The sequence below is a fragment of the Pseudophryne corroboree genome, chromosome 11 (assembly GCF_028390025.1).
Source record: "Pseudophryne corroboree isolate aPseCor3 chromosome 11, aPseCor3.hap2, whole genome shotgun sequence".
Lineage (NCBI taxonomy): Eukaryota > Metazoa > Chordata > Amphibia > Anura > Myobatrachidae > Pseudophryne > Pseudophryne corroboree.
The window spans coordinates 15,748,878-15,765,605 of NC_086454.1; the positions used below are offsets into that span (position 1 = coordinate 15,748,878).

At 48.2% G+C, this 16,728-nt stretch overlaps 1 protein-coding gene across 2 annotated transcripts in view; it reads right to left on the minus strand.

Moving 5' to 3' along the window:
* Positions 1 to 5,100: 5,100 nt before the first annotated feature.
* The window catches only part of CD44 (CD44 molecule (IN blood group)), an 88,339-nt gene continuing 76,711 nt past the window's right edge, over positions 5,101 to 16,728 (minus strand). For both annotated transcript variants that reach the window (XM_063946298.1, XM_063946299.1), the window contains 3 exons: positions 15,726 to 15,863; positions 11,289 to 11,367; positions 5,101 to 7,311 (listed from right to left, as the gene is read on the minus strand). In XM_063946298.1, the coding sequence (XP_063802368.1) occupies positions 7,104 to 7,311; positions 11,289 to 11,367; positions 15,726 to 15,863 (425 nt within the window). In that variant the 3' untranslated portion in view covers positions 5,101 to 7,103. The remainder of the gene's footprint in view (positions 7,312 to 11,288; positions 11,368 to 15,725; positions 15,864 to 16,728) is intronic.

A 16,728-nucleotide genomic window follows, 5' to 3' on the forward strand; every position in this document is an offset into this window, starting at 1 on the left:
TAAGGACTGCTGGCACGTAATACACTATACAGAGAGTACGGGGCTGGACATAGAAGACTGTGGTCAGGAATTATTATGGGTTATAAGAATAGAGCAGGGATATTTCAGAATGGAAACTATTACTGTAACCATTACTTATACAGGCTGCTCTTGTCTGGTGTCTGCTGGGATTCCACCTCCGCTCAGCTAAGGGAAGCTCCAGCATTTGTACTCACGCCTGGAATGTGGACTAGTTACTGAGACAATGAATAAAACACTATGAGCCTCTAATTGTCCCGCCAGCCAATCAGGGAGCGCCACGTCATGGCGCTCTCTGATTGGCTGGCGGGATCTCCAGTGACAGTAGTCACGGGGGGTCCCGGCATTCAGAAAAAGGGGTTTCATGTGTAAACATGGAACCCCTTTAGGGCGAGGGTTCGGGTTGTGTCGTTTTTTGTTTTTTTTTAACCCCCTGGATGCTACATGGACTGAAGAGGACAGAACTACACCGGATAATAGGTGAGTATTTTGGGCATCTTTTAACAGGTCCACCGTGGATTCTACGGGACAAGGGGACCGAGGGGCTCCGTGGGGCAGTAGGTAAGTATGTGAGTGTGTAAGTGTGCATGTATGAAAAATAAAGCTTTACTTTCACGGTGTGTGTGTTGTGTTTTTTTGGGGGTATTTTTTTTGTAGTAGAACTACAGGTACCAGAGGGCCCCTTATTTCCCCGCATGCTGGTACTTGTGGGTCTCCAAGTACCAGCTTGCAGGGGAGGCTTGCTAGAACTTGTAGTCCTACCACAAAAAAACAATATTCTATTTTTTACACAAAGGCTATCAACCTCCCATCCACCGCCCACGGATGTGGGGGACAGCCTCAGGCTTCACTCCTGGCCCTTGGGTGGCTGGAGGGGGCTTAATTTAGGGGGTCTTCACTCCTCCAAGGTCCCCCGGCCAGGGGTGACTAGTTGGGGGGGTAATGCCACAGCCGCAGGGACCTATATAAAAGTGTCCCTGGCTGTGGCATTATCTCTCTGGCTAGTGGAGCCCGGTGCTGGTTTGGAAAATATGGGGGACCCCTGCATCTTTTGTTCCCCGTATTTTTTGAACCAGGACCGGACGCAGAGCCCGGTGCTGGTTGTATAAATATGGGGGGACCCCAGTAATTTTTTCCCCTGTATTTTGACAACCAGGACCGGCTCAAGGAGCCCGAGGCTGGTTATGCTTAGGAGGGGGGACCACACGCAATTATTTTTTTTAACATTTTTAACCTAAACAGACCAGGAAAAAGCAGATCAATTTTTTTGCTGCTGCTTTTTTTTTACTATTAGCAAAAAAAATACAACCGCATTTGAACATTCAGGGACAAACACCAAAATACGAATGAATAGTAAATTCCCGTGTTGTATGAACAAACAGCCGCGTTTGACCGATGGTCTTTTCATTCGTATTCTGCCCTCTACCGTGAAAACCATTACGAATACAGCCAACACTGCCGAGATTTGTGCTTAGTAAATTCCCGAGATGATACTTAGAAAAAAAAAAACTCGGACAAAATCGGAACCTTAGTAAATATACCCCCCGGAATCCAGCGTGGAAGTTACTTGTAATTACTAATTCAATAAACAATTTGATACAAAGCGGTTTCTTGCTCCTTAATCTCTGTCTCTGTACGTTCTGTGTTGTTACATCCTCCATCTGTTTCTCATTATGAGATGTGCTTCATAGACCCCCCCCCCCCCCCTCTCTTTCTCTCTCTCTCTCTCTCTCAGGTTTCTCACTGACTGTCTCTCAGTGATATATGTCACTTACATGTCTCAGGAATGTTCCTCTATTCTCTCTGTCTCTTTCTAGTCCCCAGTCCCTCATCTCCGTCCCTCTCTCTTACGCCCCATGTCTGACTTTCTGCTCCCTCTTGTCTATCCCTCTGTACACTTACCGTAGAGCCAGGTGGGTGGGCACTGTGGCTGCTGGAGCCCCCTCGTTATCTGCTGTCACGCTGTCGCTTATCATGTCTCAGTCATATATGGGGTATAAAATTTTAAAGTTGGCTCTTTTGACGCTCATCATGGTCCTATTTATCATTCAATATTTGCAGCATACGCCCTGAAAACACCCGCTTTCTGTGGATACCCGCAAGTATGGAGTGAACGCTAATGCAAATTGCACATTGAATGTGGACTAGTTAGTGAGACAATGAGGAAACCTTACTAGCCTGCAATTGTAGGAGGAGCCTTACATAGCCCCTCCCATAGCGTTATCACATGTACCCCATGACCCCTGAGTCTGAGGTGAGAGCCTAGGCTGCCTATTGGGATCATTTCACTCCCTGACACATCGCAGGGACGGGATCCTGTCAGAGCCTTGGTCTTTGAAGTGTGTTTTTACATTCAGGCGAATATTAATTCAATATCTAAATCACTACGAAATTACAATTATTGGGTCTAAAACCCAGTAATTGATAAATATGCTCCTCAGCGTGTACGGCTGATTAACTCCGCAGCCCGTCTCTCATCCTTTCCTTTCATCACTAGGCATCCTTCAGTTTATCACCGTTCAGCCACTTGTGGCTCTGCCAGACGAGACCCCATGCTTCTTACCGATTGGCTGTACAAGTGGGCCCAGCAGTGCCACTGGGAAATCTGTTGGGGCCTGGTACTAGGGGTGTGGCAAGAATTTGGGGGGAGGGCACTATCCCATTGCGAATAGCAGGGCCCTCTCTTCACAGCAGGGGACTTTGGTGACTAATAACAGGTCTATTCATAAAGCAGTGAAAAGAGTGGAGAAGTTGCCCATGGTAACCAATCAGGTTTGAAGTAACATTTATCAAGTGCATTCTATACAATTTTAGGTAGCAGCTGATTGGTTGCCATGAGCAACTTCTCCACTGGCTCACTTCTCCACTCTTATCACTGCTTCATGAATAGACCCCTTGGTTGTGCATCCTGAGGGCATATCTGTGACTGTCCCAGGACACCATATAAAATGTTTTTGGAATAATTTGTCCCCCAAATACCCAATTTCTACCAATTCCTCTGCCAATGGAGCATTCATACATATCTACTTCCAGAAATGGGAGTCCCTGCGCATTGGGGGTCATTCCGAGTTGATCGCTAGCTGTATTCGTTCGCTGTGCAGCGATGAGGCAAAAAAATGCCACTTCTGCGCATGCATATGTGGCGCAATGCGTACGCGCAACGTACTTTTATAATGGCTGATGTAGTTTCACACAGGGTCCAGCGAAGCTTTTCAGTCGCACTGTTGGCCGCAGAGTGATTGACAGGAAGTGGGCGTTTCTGGGTGGCAACTGACTGTTTTCAGGGAGTGTTCGTAAAAACGCAGGCATGCCAGGAAAAACGCAGGCGTGGCTGGGCGAACGCAGGGCGTGTTTGTGACGTCAAATCAGGAACTGAACAGTCTGAAGTGATCGCAAGCGCTGAGTAGGTCTGGAGCTACTCTGAAACTACACAAAATAATTTTGTAGACGCTCTGCGATTCTTTCGTTCGCACTTCTGCTAAGCTAAAATACACTCCCAGTGGGCGGCGGCATAGCGTTTGCACGGCTGCTAAAAACTGCTAGCGAGCGATCAACTCGGAATGATTGACCACCATTGTCTTTTTAAATCTTCTTTAAATACAGGTATGAACAACTGACCCCTTGTCCTCAACTAGCCGGCCTAATTTGTCACCTTTATGGTAACGTTTTCTTTAATCTGCTGAAAATTATTTTAAAAAGATTAAAAATGTCACCCAATTTTCCATAAGTAAGCCCCTCCCACAATCCTAGGCGCAGTCCCCCTGAGAACTCAGTTTACTGCTGGCCCAAATCTCCGTCTACAAGTAATTCATGTCTGGAATGACAGGGAGGCACCGTGTAATGCGTCCCTGAGGTGATGCGCTGCGTAGGGACAGGCTTTGATCCTGCTCTCTGTTCTTATTATGATACTGGAAGAGCTTTTATTGAAGCTGCTATTATCTGCTTTTGAAGTTCACATATATAAATGGTAGAGTGTCGGAGTGACTTATATCTGATTCATTTCTGGTTCCCTAAGGTGGCGACTGTGCCATCTAACCATTGGCATTTTCTCCTAATACTAACGCATGTGCCATGTCCATCTCCCACCTTGTACCCCTGGTCCAAATCCTGGATTTTGCCCACATGGCTGTTAGAACCCTATGGAGAACCCACGTCCAACCATAAGAATTCATTTTGATCCTATGCCCCCCCCCCCCCTTCTCCTTGAGAGACGAGTTTGCAAAATGTTTTATCTAGTAACCTAATTGTACATTGAAATGTATTGAAAAATGTGGTAATTAAAATGATTAACAATTAGGATTACTTTCTAAGTCATAGCAACTTGAGTGAAAGCCCCCACACTATCAAGGATCCGCCCCTTGCGCAATGTTGCAAAATGCTTGATTGGGCATGGTCAACCCACCTGGAAGGGACGTTCATAAGAGGGCACGTCTGCCAAGAAGTGGCATACAGTATGCACAAAGGCCTGGAACGGGCACACTGCGGCCTAGGGGAGGTTATTCCGAGTTGATCGCTAGCTGCATTGGTTCGCTGTGCAGCAATGAGGCAAAAAAAGGCACTTCTGCGCATGCGGCGCAATGCGCACACATGACGTACTATTACAACGAACGATGTAGTTTCACACAGGGTCTAGCGATGCTTTTCAGTCGCACTGCTGGCCGCAGAGTGATTGACAGGAAGAGGGTGTTTCTGGGTGTCAACTGACCGTTTTCAGGGAGTGTTCGGAAAAACGCAGGCGTGCCAGGAAAAACGCAGGCGTGGCTGGGCGAACGCAGGGCGTGTTTGTGACGTCAAAACAGGAACTGAACAGTCTGAAGTGATCGCAAGCGCTGAGTAGGTTTAGAGCTACTCTGAAACTGCACAAAAAAATTGTCCCCGCTCTGCTAACCTTTCGTTCGCACTTCTGCTAAGCTAAAATACACTCCCAGTGGGCGGCGTCATGGCGTTTCCACGGCTGCTAAAAACTGCTAGCGAGCAGACAACTCGGAATGACCACCTAGGTTAGCAGCATACAATCCCACGGCCACCCACCGGTCACTCCCAGCAATGAGCACATTTTCCTCTATAGAAAGACAAGAGTCGGACAGTTTCAAAGCTTTTATATACAGTACGCAGGTGAACTATATGTACAAAACACATATCTGCCAGGCATCTAGCTTCACTGTTTAACCCATCAGTTGCCAGCAGAACCTTTAAACCTGATTGTAGGTTCCATTTTGGAGCAAACAGGTTAAGTTTACATTCGCTTGTTTACACAACGGCATCAAATGTTCATCCAATAAAATATTCCTAGGCTTTGAATCATTTATCTAGTGCTTTCCACGTCTATCGTCCCTAAGCGTTACATCTGAGCGAGCGACTCTAAGGCAATTCCGCAAATTGTTATGTTTTTTAGTAATCTACCTCCGCTTCTCAGACACTCGGCAGAGGCGCCAGCAGCACGGAGATGCGGCATTATATTGTCACCTCAGTGACGTGTCACGTATTCTCAATGCCGTCACCTGAAATTGCAGGAACTGCGCTACCCAGTGATAGGACAGATAATCAGCAGTGAAAGGGTCTCACCCAAACATTAACCCCTCGTTTTCCCTCCCCTGCAGAGCTGTGCAAACCGGAGGAAGTTGCCAGTTTGGTTTCTCTGTAATACTTTGCCAGCGGTACAATGCGTCGTCTGCAAATAAAATAAATACGCTGCAACTCGTCTTATAAAAGCACAGCTGCCCACAGTCCCTATTTCCAAGGATGGTCCCAGGTATTAAAGGTATGTCCCTATTTTTCAGTGCAACTTTGCTTCTTTTTCCTATCGGTTTGATACTGTATAATTCTTACCATCGATTCTCATTCTGTGGGTTTTATAAGCTGAGACTATAGAGAAATATACATCGGAATAAGATTCAGTAAGCAGGGCTTGATGGGAGTTGTAGTTCTCCAATGTGCATGGAGACAGTGTGATGTGCTTAGATAGATACACAGGCTGTGCAGCAAAATGTCCCAGGAAATACATCTAATGTTGCCAGGTAAGTTAAATATAATATGTCATTTGTTCTATTTACATCATGTTAATAAACAAGCTTCAAAATGAGGGTGGGGGTGGGGGTGCGGAACGTCTGGGCAACCTTTATCCTTATGTCCCGCTGTCCTTGTGTAGCAATCAGGTGGGGGTCTCTTGCCAGGTGCCGGACCACCCCACTTATAAGAAAGCAATGGCGTCAGTGACTCGAGTGCGCCAATCTGTACCCAGCCTGGCCTCCTCTACTAACACGCCCACATAATTACTACACGGGGTACAGGATATAAAGTGTAAAAGTGTGTGTCTGTATATATATATATATATATATATATATATATATATATATATATATATAATTATAGTTAGAGTTCCTTTCTATGTAGACGTTGTATCACTGTCCCAGTAACATAGGGGACTCTGATTGATGCGGACTCCCTGAAATCTCTTCGCCCCTGGATTATACATGTATTTCTATATGATGTATGTGTGCCTATATACTATGGTGACAGCGCTGGCTGCAGGGGACGAGGCCGGAACGTGGGAGATGAAGTGGGACCCCCAGTCGCCTGTCTCATACGTTTTATACATTCACTGTGCCTGGGGTAATTCTGCTGCATGTACAAGCTTATCTATTATAAATATGGGTCCCCCCTTTCCTTACAGTGCACCTCTGGGCCTATATATGTCTCAGCGTGTTCATGTTTCTGTGGAGCCTATAAAATTACTGTGATCCAATCATTATATCACCCGTATCGCTTATAAACCACTCTGGCCACTGACTTTGGACCACGGCGACGCGTTCTCATGTTTTGCGCCTGATGTTTGCACATCTCTGGTTTTCCGACATCCACCCGCCTTCTACTCCTATCACCAGAATCCGAGCGGGAAGCGCCTGCCCTCCCGCCAACAGCGGGCGGGAGGGGGGGGGGGGGGGGCAAGTCGTTTGTGGCTTGAAGTGGCAACATAAAGCAACACAGAATTCTGTCAGTGGCTCATTATAATAGTTCGGTCCCAGTCCTTTTAATTTCCAAGAGCGTACCCACCCCTCCCCCCCATTGTCTGAGGAAACGCGAGTCTAGACTCCAATTTTCATGTCCACGTCCTTTGCGTTTCTGTGTTCCTCCTGCGACATGGCGTCACCTCCATGGTTGCTGGACTGGTCCTGCGACACCAACTGCACCATCTCCTGAGACTTCACAGTGTCTCCATTTTGCTCCATGACGACGCCATCTTCCAGGGACCCTTTGTTGCCGTTTATGATCAGTTTCTTCTTATGGCCGCATCTGAGGAAAATACGCCATTAGTCAGTGGTTGAATAACAAGGACAAAGTGCACCCCCTTCTCCCCCACCCCCGAGTGCTGACAGCAGCCATTTTGTGGGCTGAACCAATATTCACGAGGGTGCGCCTCATCTATTCACTAAGAGCTAGCTATGTCTCTGTGGCATGAGGCACAAAACACCTCATGGCTTAGTGACAGTACTAGTTTGGTTGGTGCCTCCTAATAATTACCTTCACTGTATGGAGGTGACAGGTACATAAAAATAAAGAATAAAACAATTAAAATACCACAAGGTCCTGTCTCAGACAATGGTGGTCATTCTGAGCTGATCGCTTGCTGCATTTGTTCGCAGCTAAAAACTGCTAGCAAGCGATTAACTCGGAATGACCCCCAATGACACTGTCAGATTCACAGATTCTTCACATTTTAAACGCACATCAACAACAATTTTAAAAACGTTCCTACACAATGTGCAGACGCCATTTTCTTGGAGACTAGGAGATGTATTTACTAAAGTGCGGGTTTATAGAAGTGGTGATGTTGCCCATAGCAACCAGAGTCTATTATCTTCTAGAAGGTGCTAGATAAATAAGTAGAATCTGATTGGTTGCCATGGGAAACATCTCCACTTTAGTAAATATACCCCTTCGACTCTGATCATGTGAATAAAACACTCAGCAATTTCCTGACTACCGAGAGATCGCTGTTATCCGGAGACGCCGATCTGCACCGCCATGAAGAAATATTGTGTATTAGGAGTGAGATCATCGAGACGGTGACTGAAATACATATTGGTTTAAGCCGGTTTAATTGTCTCGTTATGTTTATTGGCTGTTCTAGTCAGGACTATGAAGCCTAGTCTCCAGCTATTGTAGCACCGTATACAGCTGCCCAGTAAGCTCTTCCATGCCAGAGGCATGCTGGGATTTGTAGTCCACTACAGCTCTGTCCGACGGAGCGCTGTTATATTTTGCAAAAATTTGCAATCAGTCGCAATTGAGAACAATTCTTAGAGAATATTACAGTTACAGTAAATATGAAAGTGAAAACTAAATTTCAGCAGCACAGAGTATTTAAACAATGTCAAACTGATCTTCAAAGATATGGCCCAGATTTATCAAGCCTTGGAGAGAAGTAAATTGCACAGTGATAAAGTCCCAACCAATCAGCTCCTAACTGTCATTTTTCAAACCCATCCTGTAACATGGCAGTTAGGAGCTGATTGGCTGGTATTTTATCACCGTTCTCTTTATCACTCTCCAAGGCTTGATAAATCTGGGCCACGGTGTCATACGTAACTCCATGAGAAAGGAGATCCGTCCGGTCTACTTCCTGCTACCTGTACTTCACATATTGACATTATAATTGCGTTACATTGAGCCTCCGCTGACTGTTCCGTGTCTGAAGTATGACACACGCTTCGTGTTGCTGAATCATGTAGTAATGTGTAATACTGGCTGGAAGTAACATTTTATAATGTAGCCCTGTATGTTCCCACAGGTGAGACAGATGAAAGGGCTCATTATCAGTGGGAAGGAACGACGCAGAACACGGAGGCCTCTCCTAGGGTGTCATTAACTGTTTGAAGGCTTCTGTAATACATAAAGTGACTCCTACAGTAATTAGTACTTTAATGTAATAGGCCAATAAAAGTTCATTTTACTCTAGAACTTGCTGCTGTTACGGATGTGTCACGAAACCGGCGATGCCCATCTGTTATTCTCCGGGAACGCAGGCCCTTTTATCCCCCCCATGAGGGGCAGAGATAGGAATGTGCTGTAAAAGGCTCTTACCTCCGACAAATGGGCCACTTGCCCGGGTTACTTTGTTTTGGCTCATTTTATCAGTAATGGGCCTGATTGAGGGACGGATGCTGCTGCGTCTGCATTAGCAGCCCCTGACGGAACTGTGGGGGCTATAATATGTAAATGCTCATCACCCTTGATTATTTTATTTTCCCCCTAAAACTATTATCGTGCAATTGTTTTACAATCTCAGAAACTGAAGCGGAATCGTTGATGTGAAGCAGAAGCTTTTACAGAGTCAGATTCCAGCTGCTGAGGAAACCCCCTCCCTCCCCCCTCCCTCCACCATTTACCCCCAGACTCCTTGGCTTCCTGCAATTCTCTATGATGGGAATGTTTCCAGCCAGGGCCTGAGCATTGTACACATACCAGGGTGACCGGCCTCACGTCTGCAGCGTACATCTGTTTTGACAATTGACTTGTTTCCACAGCAGCAATAAACTCCGGGATCATAAGCAAAAGCCGATCTGCGCTTCATTCACTCCAGATCCGGGGCTTAATAGGTTCCCGGTGTCACTGGAAGAATCGCACATCTCCGAGGATCATCATACTGCACCACACTGCGACTTAATGTGCGCTGCACCACGCTGAGACTTAATGTGCGCTGCACCACGCTGCGACTTAATGTGCACTGCACCACGCTGAGACTTAATGTGCACTGCACTACACTGCGACTTAATGTGCACTGCACTACACTGCGACTTAATGTGCACTGCACCACGCTGAGACTTAATGTGCACTGCACCACGCTGTGACTTAATGTGCACTGCACCACGCTGAGACTTAATGTGCGCTGCACCACGCTGAGACTTAATGTGCACTGCACCACGCTGAGACTTAATGTGCACTGCACCACGCTGCGACTTAATGTGCACTGCACTACACTGCGACTTAATGTGTGCTGAACCACGCTGCGACTTAATATGCGCTGCACCACGCTGTGACTTAGTGTGTGCTGCACCACGCTGCGACTTAATGTTCACTGCACCACGCTGCGACTTAATGTGCGCTGCACCACGCTGCAACTTAATGTGCGCTGCACCACGCTGTGACTTAATGTGCGCTGCACCACGCTGTGACTTAGTGTGCGCTGCACCACGCTGAGACTTAATGTGCGCTGCACCACGCTGCGACTTAATGTGCACTGCACCACGCTGTGACTTAATGTGTGCTGCACCACGCTGTGACTTAGTGTGTGCTGCACCACGCTGCGACTTAATGTGCCCTGCACCACACTGCGACTTAATGTGCGCTGCACCACGCTGCGACTTAATGTGCACTGCACCATGCTGCGACTTAATGTGTGCTGCACCACGCCGCGACTTAATGTGCACTGCACCACGCTGCGACTTAATGTGCACCGCACCACGCTGCAACTCAATGTGCGCTGCACCACGCTGCGACTTGATGTGCACTGCACCACGCTGCGACTTAATGTGCGTTGCACCATGCTGCGACTTAATGTGCACTGCATCACTCTGCGACTTAATGTGCACTGCACCACGCTGCGACTTAATGTGCACTGCATCACTCTGCGACTTAATGTGCACTGCACCACGCTGCTACTTAATGTGCACTGCACCACGCTGCGACTTAATGTGCACTGCACCACACTGCGACTTAATGTGCACTGCACCACACTGCGACTTAATGTGCACTGCTCCATGCTGCGACTTAATGTGCACTGCATCACTCTGCGACTTAATGTGCACTGCATCACTCTGCGACTTAATGTGCACTGTACCACGCTGCGACTTAATGTGCACTGTACCACGCTGCGACTTAATGTGCACTGCTCCACACTGCGACTTAATGTGCACTGCATCACTCTGCGACTTAATGTGCACTGCATCACTCTGCGACTTAATGTGCACTGTACCACGCTGCGACTTAATGTGCACTGCATCACTCTGCGACTTAATGTGCACTGTACGACGCTGCGACTTAATGTGCACTGCATCACTCTGCGACTTAATGTGCACTGCATCACTCTGCGACTTAATGTGCACTGCATCACTCTGCGACTTAATGTGCACTGCATCACTCTGCGACTTAATGTGCACTGTGCCACGCTGCGACTTTATGTTGCTTTTAGCTAATTTTGACGTTCCCCCCCCACACACACACCCCCACCCCCACGCATCCCTTTGATTGAATTAGGAGGCATGGCTTACATTCTACCGGCGTTGAGTGCGATGCAGACGGAGAAGATGAGTCCCAGGCACACCAGCGAGACGCACACAATTAGCCACTCTGTAAAGAAAATAAGATCTTCAGTTTACAGCGACACAGAGTCAGGAGTATGTTCTGTGGTCTGAAGCAATAGTCATGAGGATGCAGCCTATCAAATACACACCGCTGACCAGGGGCATAGTAATAGAGGAGGGGGCCCGTATGCAGTCTCTGTCCGGGCCCCTACTCTCTAGGCTGAAGGGCAGCAGAGCCTGAGTACTAGGGTCCCTGGTAGACCCTGCAGGGGAAATAGCGTTGCGGCCCTGGGGAAGATGTATTAAACCTTCAAGAGAGATAAAGAGGAGAAGTTGCCTGTAGCAACCATGAGTTTCTAGCTGTCATTTATCTAGAACAGTCTATAAAATGACCGGTAGAAGCGGATTGGTTGCAACGGGCAGTTTTTATCTCTCTCCGAGCTTTGATACAACTTCCTAAGTGTGTGGTCCCAGTAGAATCAATAGTAAATGTGATCAGCAAAGGAGCGTTTAGGCTTTTATAGGCAGTCCTCTTCTGACTAATGGGCCCCAGTGACACCAGAAGAAACATTGGCGTACCTCGTTATTACCACGTATGCTCCATGCAGACACCGCTCCTATCACTAAGCGCGCCGGCCCAGCGACAAGACCAGGCCAGCTCCAGGGATTGGATTTACTGAACAAAATGTTCTACAGCAAATATATAATTAAATGGAGGCGCCAAGTGGCGTATATACAGTGCAGCGTGCGCGGCGCACAGAGGGCCCATGGGTCAAGGGGGGCCTAGCGCGAAACACCCTGCACTAAGGACAGATTTGCTGTTGCGGTGACAAATTTAGAAAGATGAAAAATAGCAAAGACTCTGGGAACTTCTGCAAATGTCGCAACTTTCCAAAGACATCCAGACATCGATAGCAACAGGTATGGCAGGGAAGCCTGCTGCTCAGAATTGGGGCCCATTGCACAGAACTAGGGCCTCCCGCACAGAACTAGGGCCCGCTTCACAGAACTAGGGCCCGCTGCACAGAACTAGGGCCCACTGCACAGAACTAGGGCCTCCTGCACAGAACTAGGGCCCGCTTCACAGAACTAGGGCCCGCTGCACAGAACTAGGGCCTCCTGCACAGAACTAGGGCCTCCTGCACAGAACTAGGGCCTCCTGCACAGAACTAGGGCCTCCTGCACAGAACTAGGGCCCGCTGCACAGAACTAGGGCTCGCTGCACAGAACTAGGGCCTGCTGCACAGAACTAGGGCCCGCTGCACAGAACTAGGGCCCGCTGCCCTCCTGCACAGAACTAGGGCCTCCTGCACAGAACTAGGGCCCGCTTCACAGAACTAGGGCCCGCTGCACAGAACTAGGGCCTGCTGCACAGAACTAGGGCCTCCTGCACAGAACTAGGGCCCGCTGCACAGAACTAGGGCACACTGCACAGAACTAGGGCCCGCTGCACAGAACTAGGGCCCGCTGCACAGAACTAGGGCCTGCTGCACAGAACTAGGGCCCGCTGCACAGAACTAGGGCCTCCTGCACAGAACTAGGGCCCGCTGCACAGAACTAGGGCACACTGCACAGAACTAGGGCCCGCTGCACAGAACTAGGGCCCGCTGCACAGAACTAGGGCCTGCTGCACAGAACTAGGGCCCGCTGCACAGAACTAGGGCCCGCTGCACAGAACTGGGGCCTCCTGCACAGAACTAGGGCCCGCTGCACAGAACTAGTGCCCGCTGCACAGAACTGGGGCCCGCTGCACAGAACTAGGGCCTGCTGCACAGAACTAGGGCCCGCTGCACAGAACTAGGGCCCGCTGCACAGAACTGGGGCCTCCTGCACAGAACTAGGGCCCGCTGCACAGAACTGGGGCCTCCTGCACAGAACTAGGGCCCGCTGCACAGAACTAGTGCCCGCTGCACAGAACTGGGGCCTGCTGCCTCCCACCCATTCTTCATCTCTTAACATGGCCGTGGAGGAAAACATTACATCCATAATACAAGTAATGAACTTGCTGCTTAGCTATTTAATGACGTTGATTGCGGATAAGTAGGACTCATCCACCTGCGTTTATTGTCGTTCCCGCTGGATTACGTCTACATCGTTATTTCACTCCTAAAGGACGGATCTGAAGTTTATTCTGCCAGCGTGGGAGAAAGAATAACCCTCGGTGCTTGTTCAGCGAATAATGTCGTGTTTGGGGGCTGGCGTGGAGGTCGGTGACTAATTATCGCAGTTGATTTTGTTTTACGGTCTCTTATCTTTAGTTAACTCCGCAAGCGTGAAATATTTAATTCATCCTTGCAGCTATTCCCTGCAGTTTATAATATCTATGCAAATCCGCCCTTTAGCGGAGGAGAGAAGGGATTATATTATTATGTGTCTGGATTTACAACATTTTGATGAAACATTGGGCCTAATTCTGAGTTGATCGCAGCAGCAAATTTGTTAGCAGTTGGGCAAAACCATGTGCACTGCAGGTGGGGCAGATCATGTAACATGTGCAGAGAGAGTTAGATTTGGGTGGGGTGTGTTCAAACTGAAATCTAAATTGCAGTGTAAAAATAAAGCACTCAGTATTTACCCTGCACAGAAACAAAATAACCCACCCAAATCTAATTCTCTCTGCACATGTTACATCTGCCTCCCCTGCAGTGCACATGGGTGGCCATTCCGAGTTGTTCGCTCGCTAGCTGCTTTTAGCAGCATTGCACACGCTAGGCTGCCGCCCACTGGGAGTGTATCTTAGCTTAGCAGAAGTGCTTAGAAAAAATTTCATGCCGGTTCTGAGTAGCTCCAGACCTACTCCTAGAGTGCGATCAGCCCAGTCCGTTTAGTTCCTGGTTTGACGACATAAACACGCCCTGCGTTCGGCCAGCCACTCCCCCGTTTCTACATGGCACGCCTGCGTTTTTTAGCACACTCCCGGAAAACGCTCAGTTACCACCCAGAAACGCCCCTTTCCCGTCACTCACTCACTCACCGATCAGCAGTGCGACTGAAAAGCGCCGCACGAACAACAACAAAACGACTAAGTTTTGTGTTAAATAACTTAGCACATGCGCGCTGCGTACCATGCGCATGCGCACTTTCAACCTGATCGCAGCACAGCGAAAAACGGAAGCGAGCCAACAACTCGGAATGACCACCATGGTTTTGCCCAATTGCTAACAAACTTGCTGCTGCGATCAACTCAGAATTACCCCCAATGGGCCATAGCGAATGTCACATAGCTGGTGGAATTACAGCAAGGCCTTTCTGCACCAGAGAGCGCCTGTTACTGGGAGAACTGGTGATGGGGCTTCTGTGAACTGGGGAGTGGTCTGCAAGGATTGTGGGTGGGGCTTTGTTTGATTCTGGTGTCGTCCAGGTAAATGTCGGAAGACAGAACGGTAAAAAAAACATGGATGGGAGACAGAAAGGTACAAGTCAGTCATTCTTGTGACTTTCTAGGAGGTCATGTACTAATGGAAGAATGAAGTTGTCTGAAGGTGGACCCCCTTTGTTTTTAGTGAATTTCTCTTTTTTAAAGATTTTTATAAAAAAAATCTTCAATTCTGTTTACTAATACATTTACACTCACTAATATGTTTTATTTCAAGTTAACAAATCTGCTCCTACAGAGGGGCGTTAACATTCCAGCCCAACAGACCTTTCCTTTACCTGTCCGCTCCGCGCTAGACAGACATTTGCCGATTACTCATTTATCGCTATGGTTTAGCGCATATTTGCAATCTTAGTACATTTTCACAATGTCTGTTAAACACGCCCAAGGTGGTTCCCAAACGTAGAAATCAGGACATCGTTTTGAGACCCACGGGGAAATTTGTGGACATGTGCCACGCCCCTATATATATGTAAAAAGCGCTGCACAGGGATCTTCGGTGGATGCATGGGGGGCTTCGGTGGATGCACGGGGGGCTTCGGTGGATGCACAGGGGGACATAAGTCCCCATTATCAGCTGATTCAGGGCCCCACCAACAATTAGTATCCCCCCCCACCCCAGCGCCCCTGGAGACCCAGGAGAGATGTATCAAACCTCCAAGAGAGATAAAGTGGAGAAGTTGCTCGTAGCAACCAGCTTCCAACTGTCATTTCATAGACTGTGCCGGATAAATGATAGCTGAGGGCAAATTCTTTACTGTATCTCTCTCAGAGGTTTGATACATCTCCCCCTGGGTCCCAAAGCAATCTCCAATTTTGGAACCACCTTGGGCATGTTAAACAGATACTGAGAAAAATGCGGTGTGCACTAAGGCAGGCGGGCGCTGCACCCCTTCAGCTGGGATTCACCACCCAATCTCCAGCCCAACTGGCATAAAGCTTCCCCTCAAAGTGGGACTGCCCTACCTAAGTTGGGCCAGCTGGGCGGTACAGTACGCTATTATACGTGGCGCCATTCATTATCTCACCTGGTATCGCCGCCTTCCTCTTTGTTTTGGTCTGATTGGAGCCCGATGATTCATCAGCTGGTCCAGCAACCGCTTCCTCTTCATCTCTCAACTTTTTACCATCCGTCTGATCGTCATGGCCATGTATGTGTGTGTTGTCTGTGGGGTAAGCACATGGAGCAGGGTGAGAAATATAGCCGAGGGTTCTGCGACAAGCTAATTCTGCTACAAAACATTATATGAAGATGCTTAATAGCGGGGCAGCAAGTGACCCATGGCAGCGCCACCAGACTGACAGCAGTCTCTGCATTCTCTAGAAACCAGGGACATCCTGTACAATGTTATTTATCTATAAACTAGCAGGCAGTGAGGTCCCCTGGATTTAGGGTTTACTCACAACCTAGCAGACAGGTTACATGCTAGGTGAGTGCAGTATAATTATACCTAGTAAGGGGGTAACTAGTAACTACCGAGGTAGAAGGTAGGTGTGCTGATCTTGGGCCATGAACTGGTTGGCTTTAAAACAAAATACCAGTAAGATCCTCAGTGGGGAGTTACTGGGAGGGGATGGGGGGGTGTGGTATGGAAGGTAGATAGTAACTAGGTCGACAGTGTCTAGGTCGACCACTATTGGTCGACAGTAACTAGGTCGACAGGGTCTAGGTCGACAGGTGAAAAGGTCGACATTAGTTTTTCATGTTTTTTTTTGTGTTGTTTTGCTTCGTAGAGTGACCGGAAACCCCAATTAGTGCACCGTGTCGCTCGCCATGCTTCGGGCAAGGTGCCTCGCTCCGCAACCGCTTCGCTCGGCACAGATTGCCGTTCCAATCGTAGTCCACGTGGATCGTTAAGTATGAAAAGGTTCAAAAAAAGAAAAAAATCGTCAATAACTCATGTCGACCTTTTGACTTGTCGACCTAGAAACCCTGTCGACCTAGTTACTGTCAACCAATAGTGTCAACCTAGTTACTGTCGACCTAGAGACCGGATCCTGGGATGGGGGTTGCCATTCACACTTTACTAG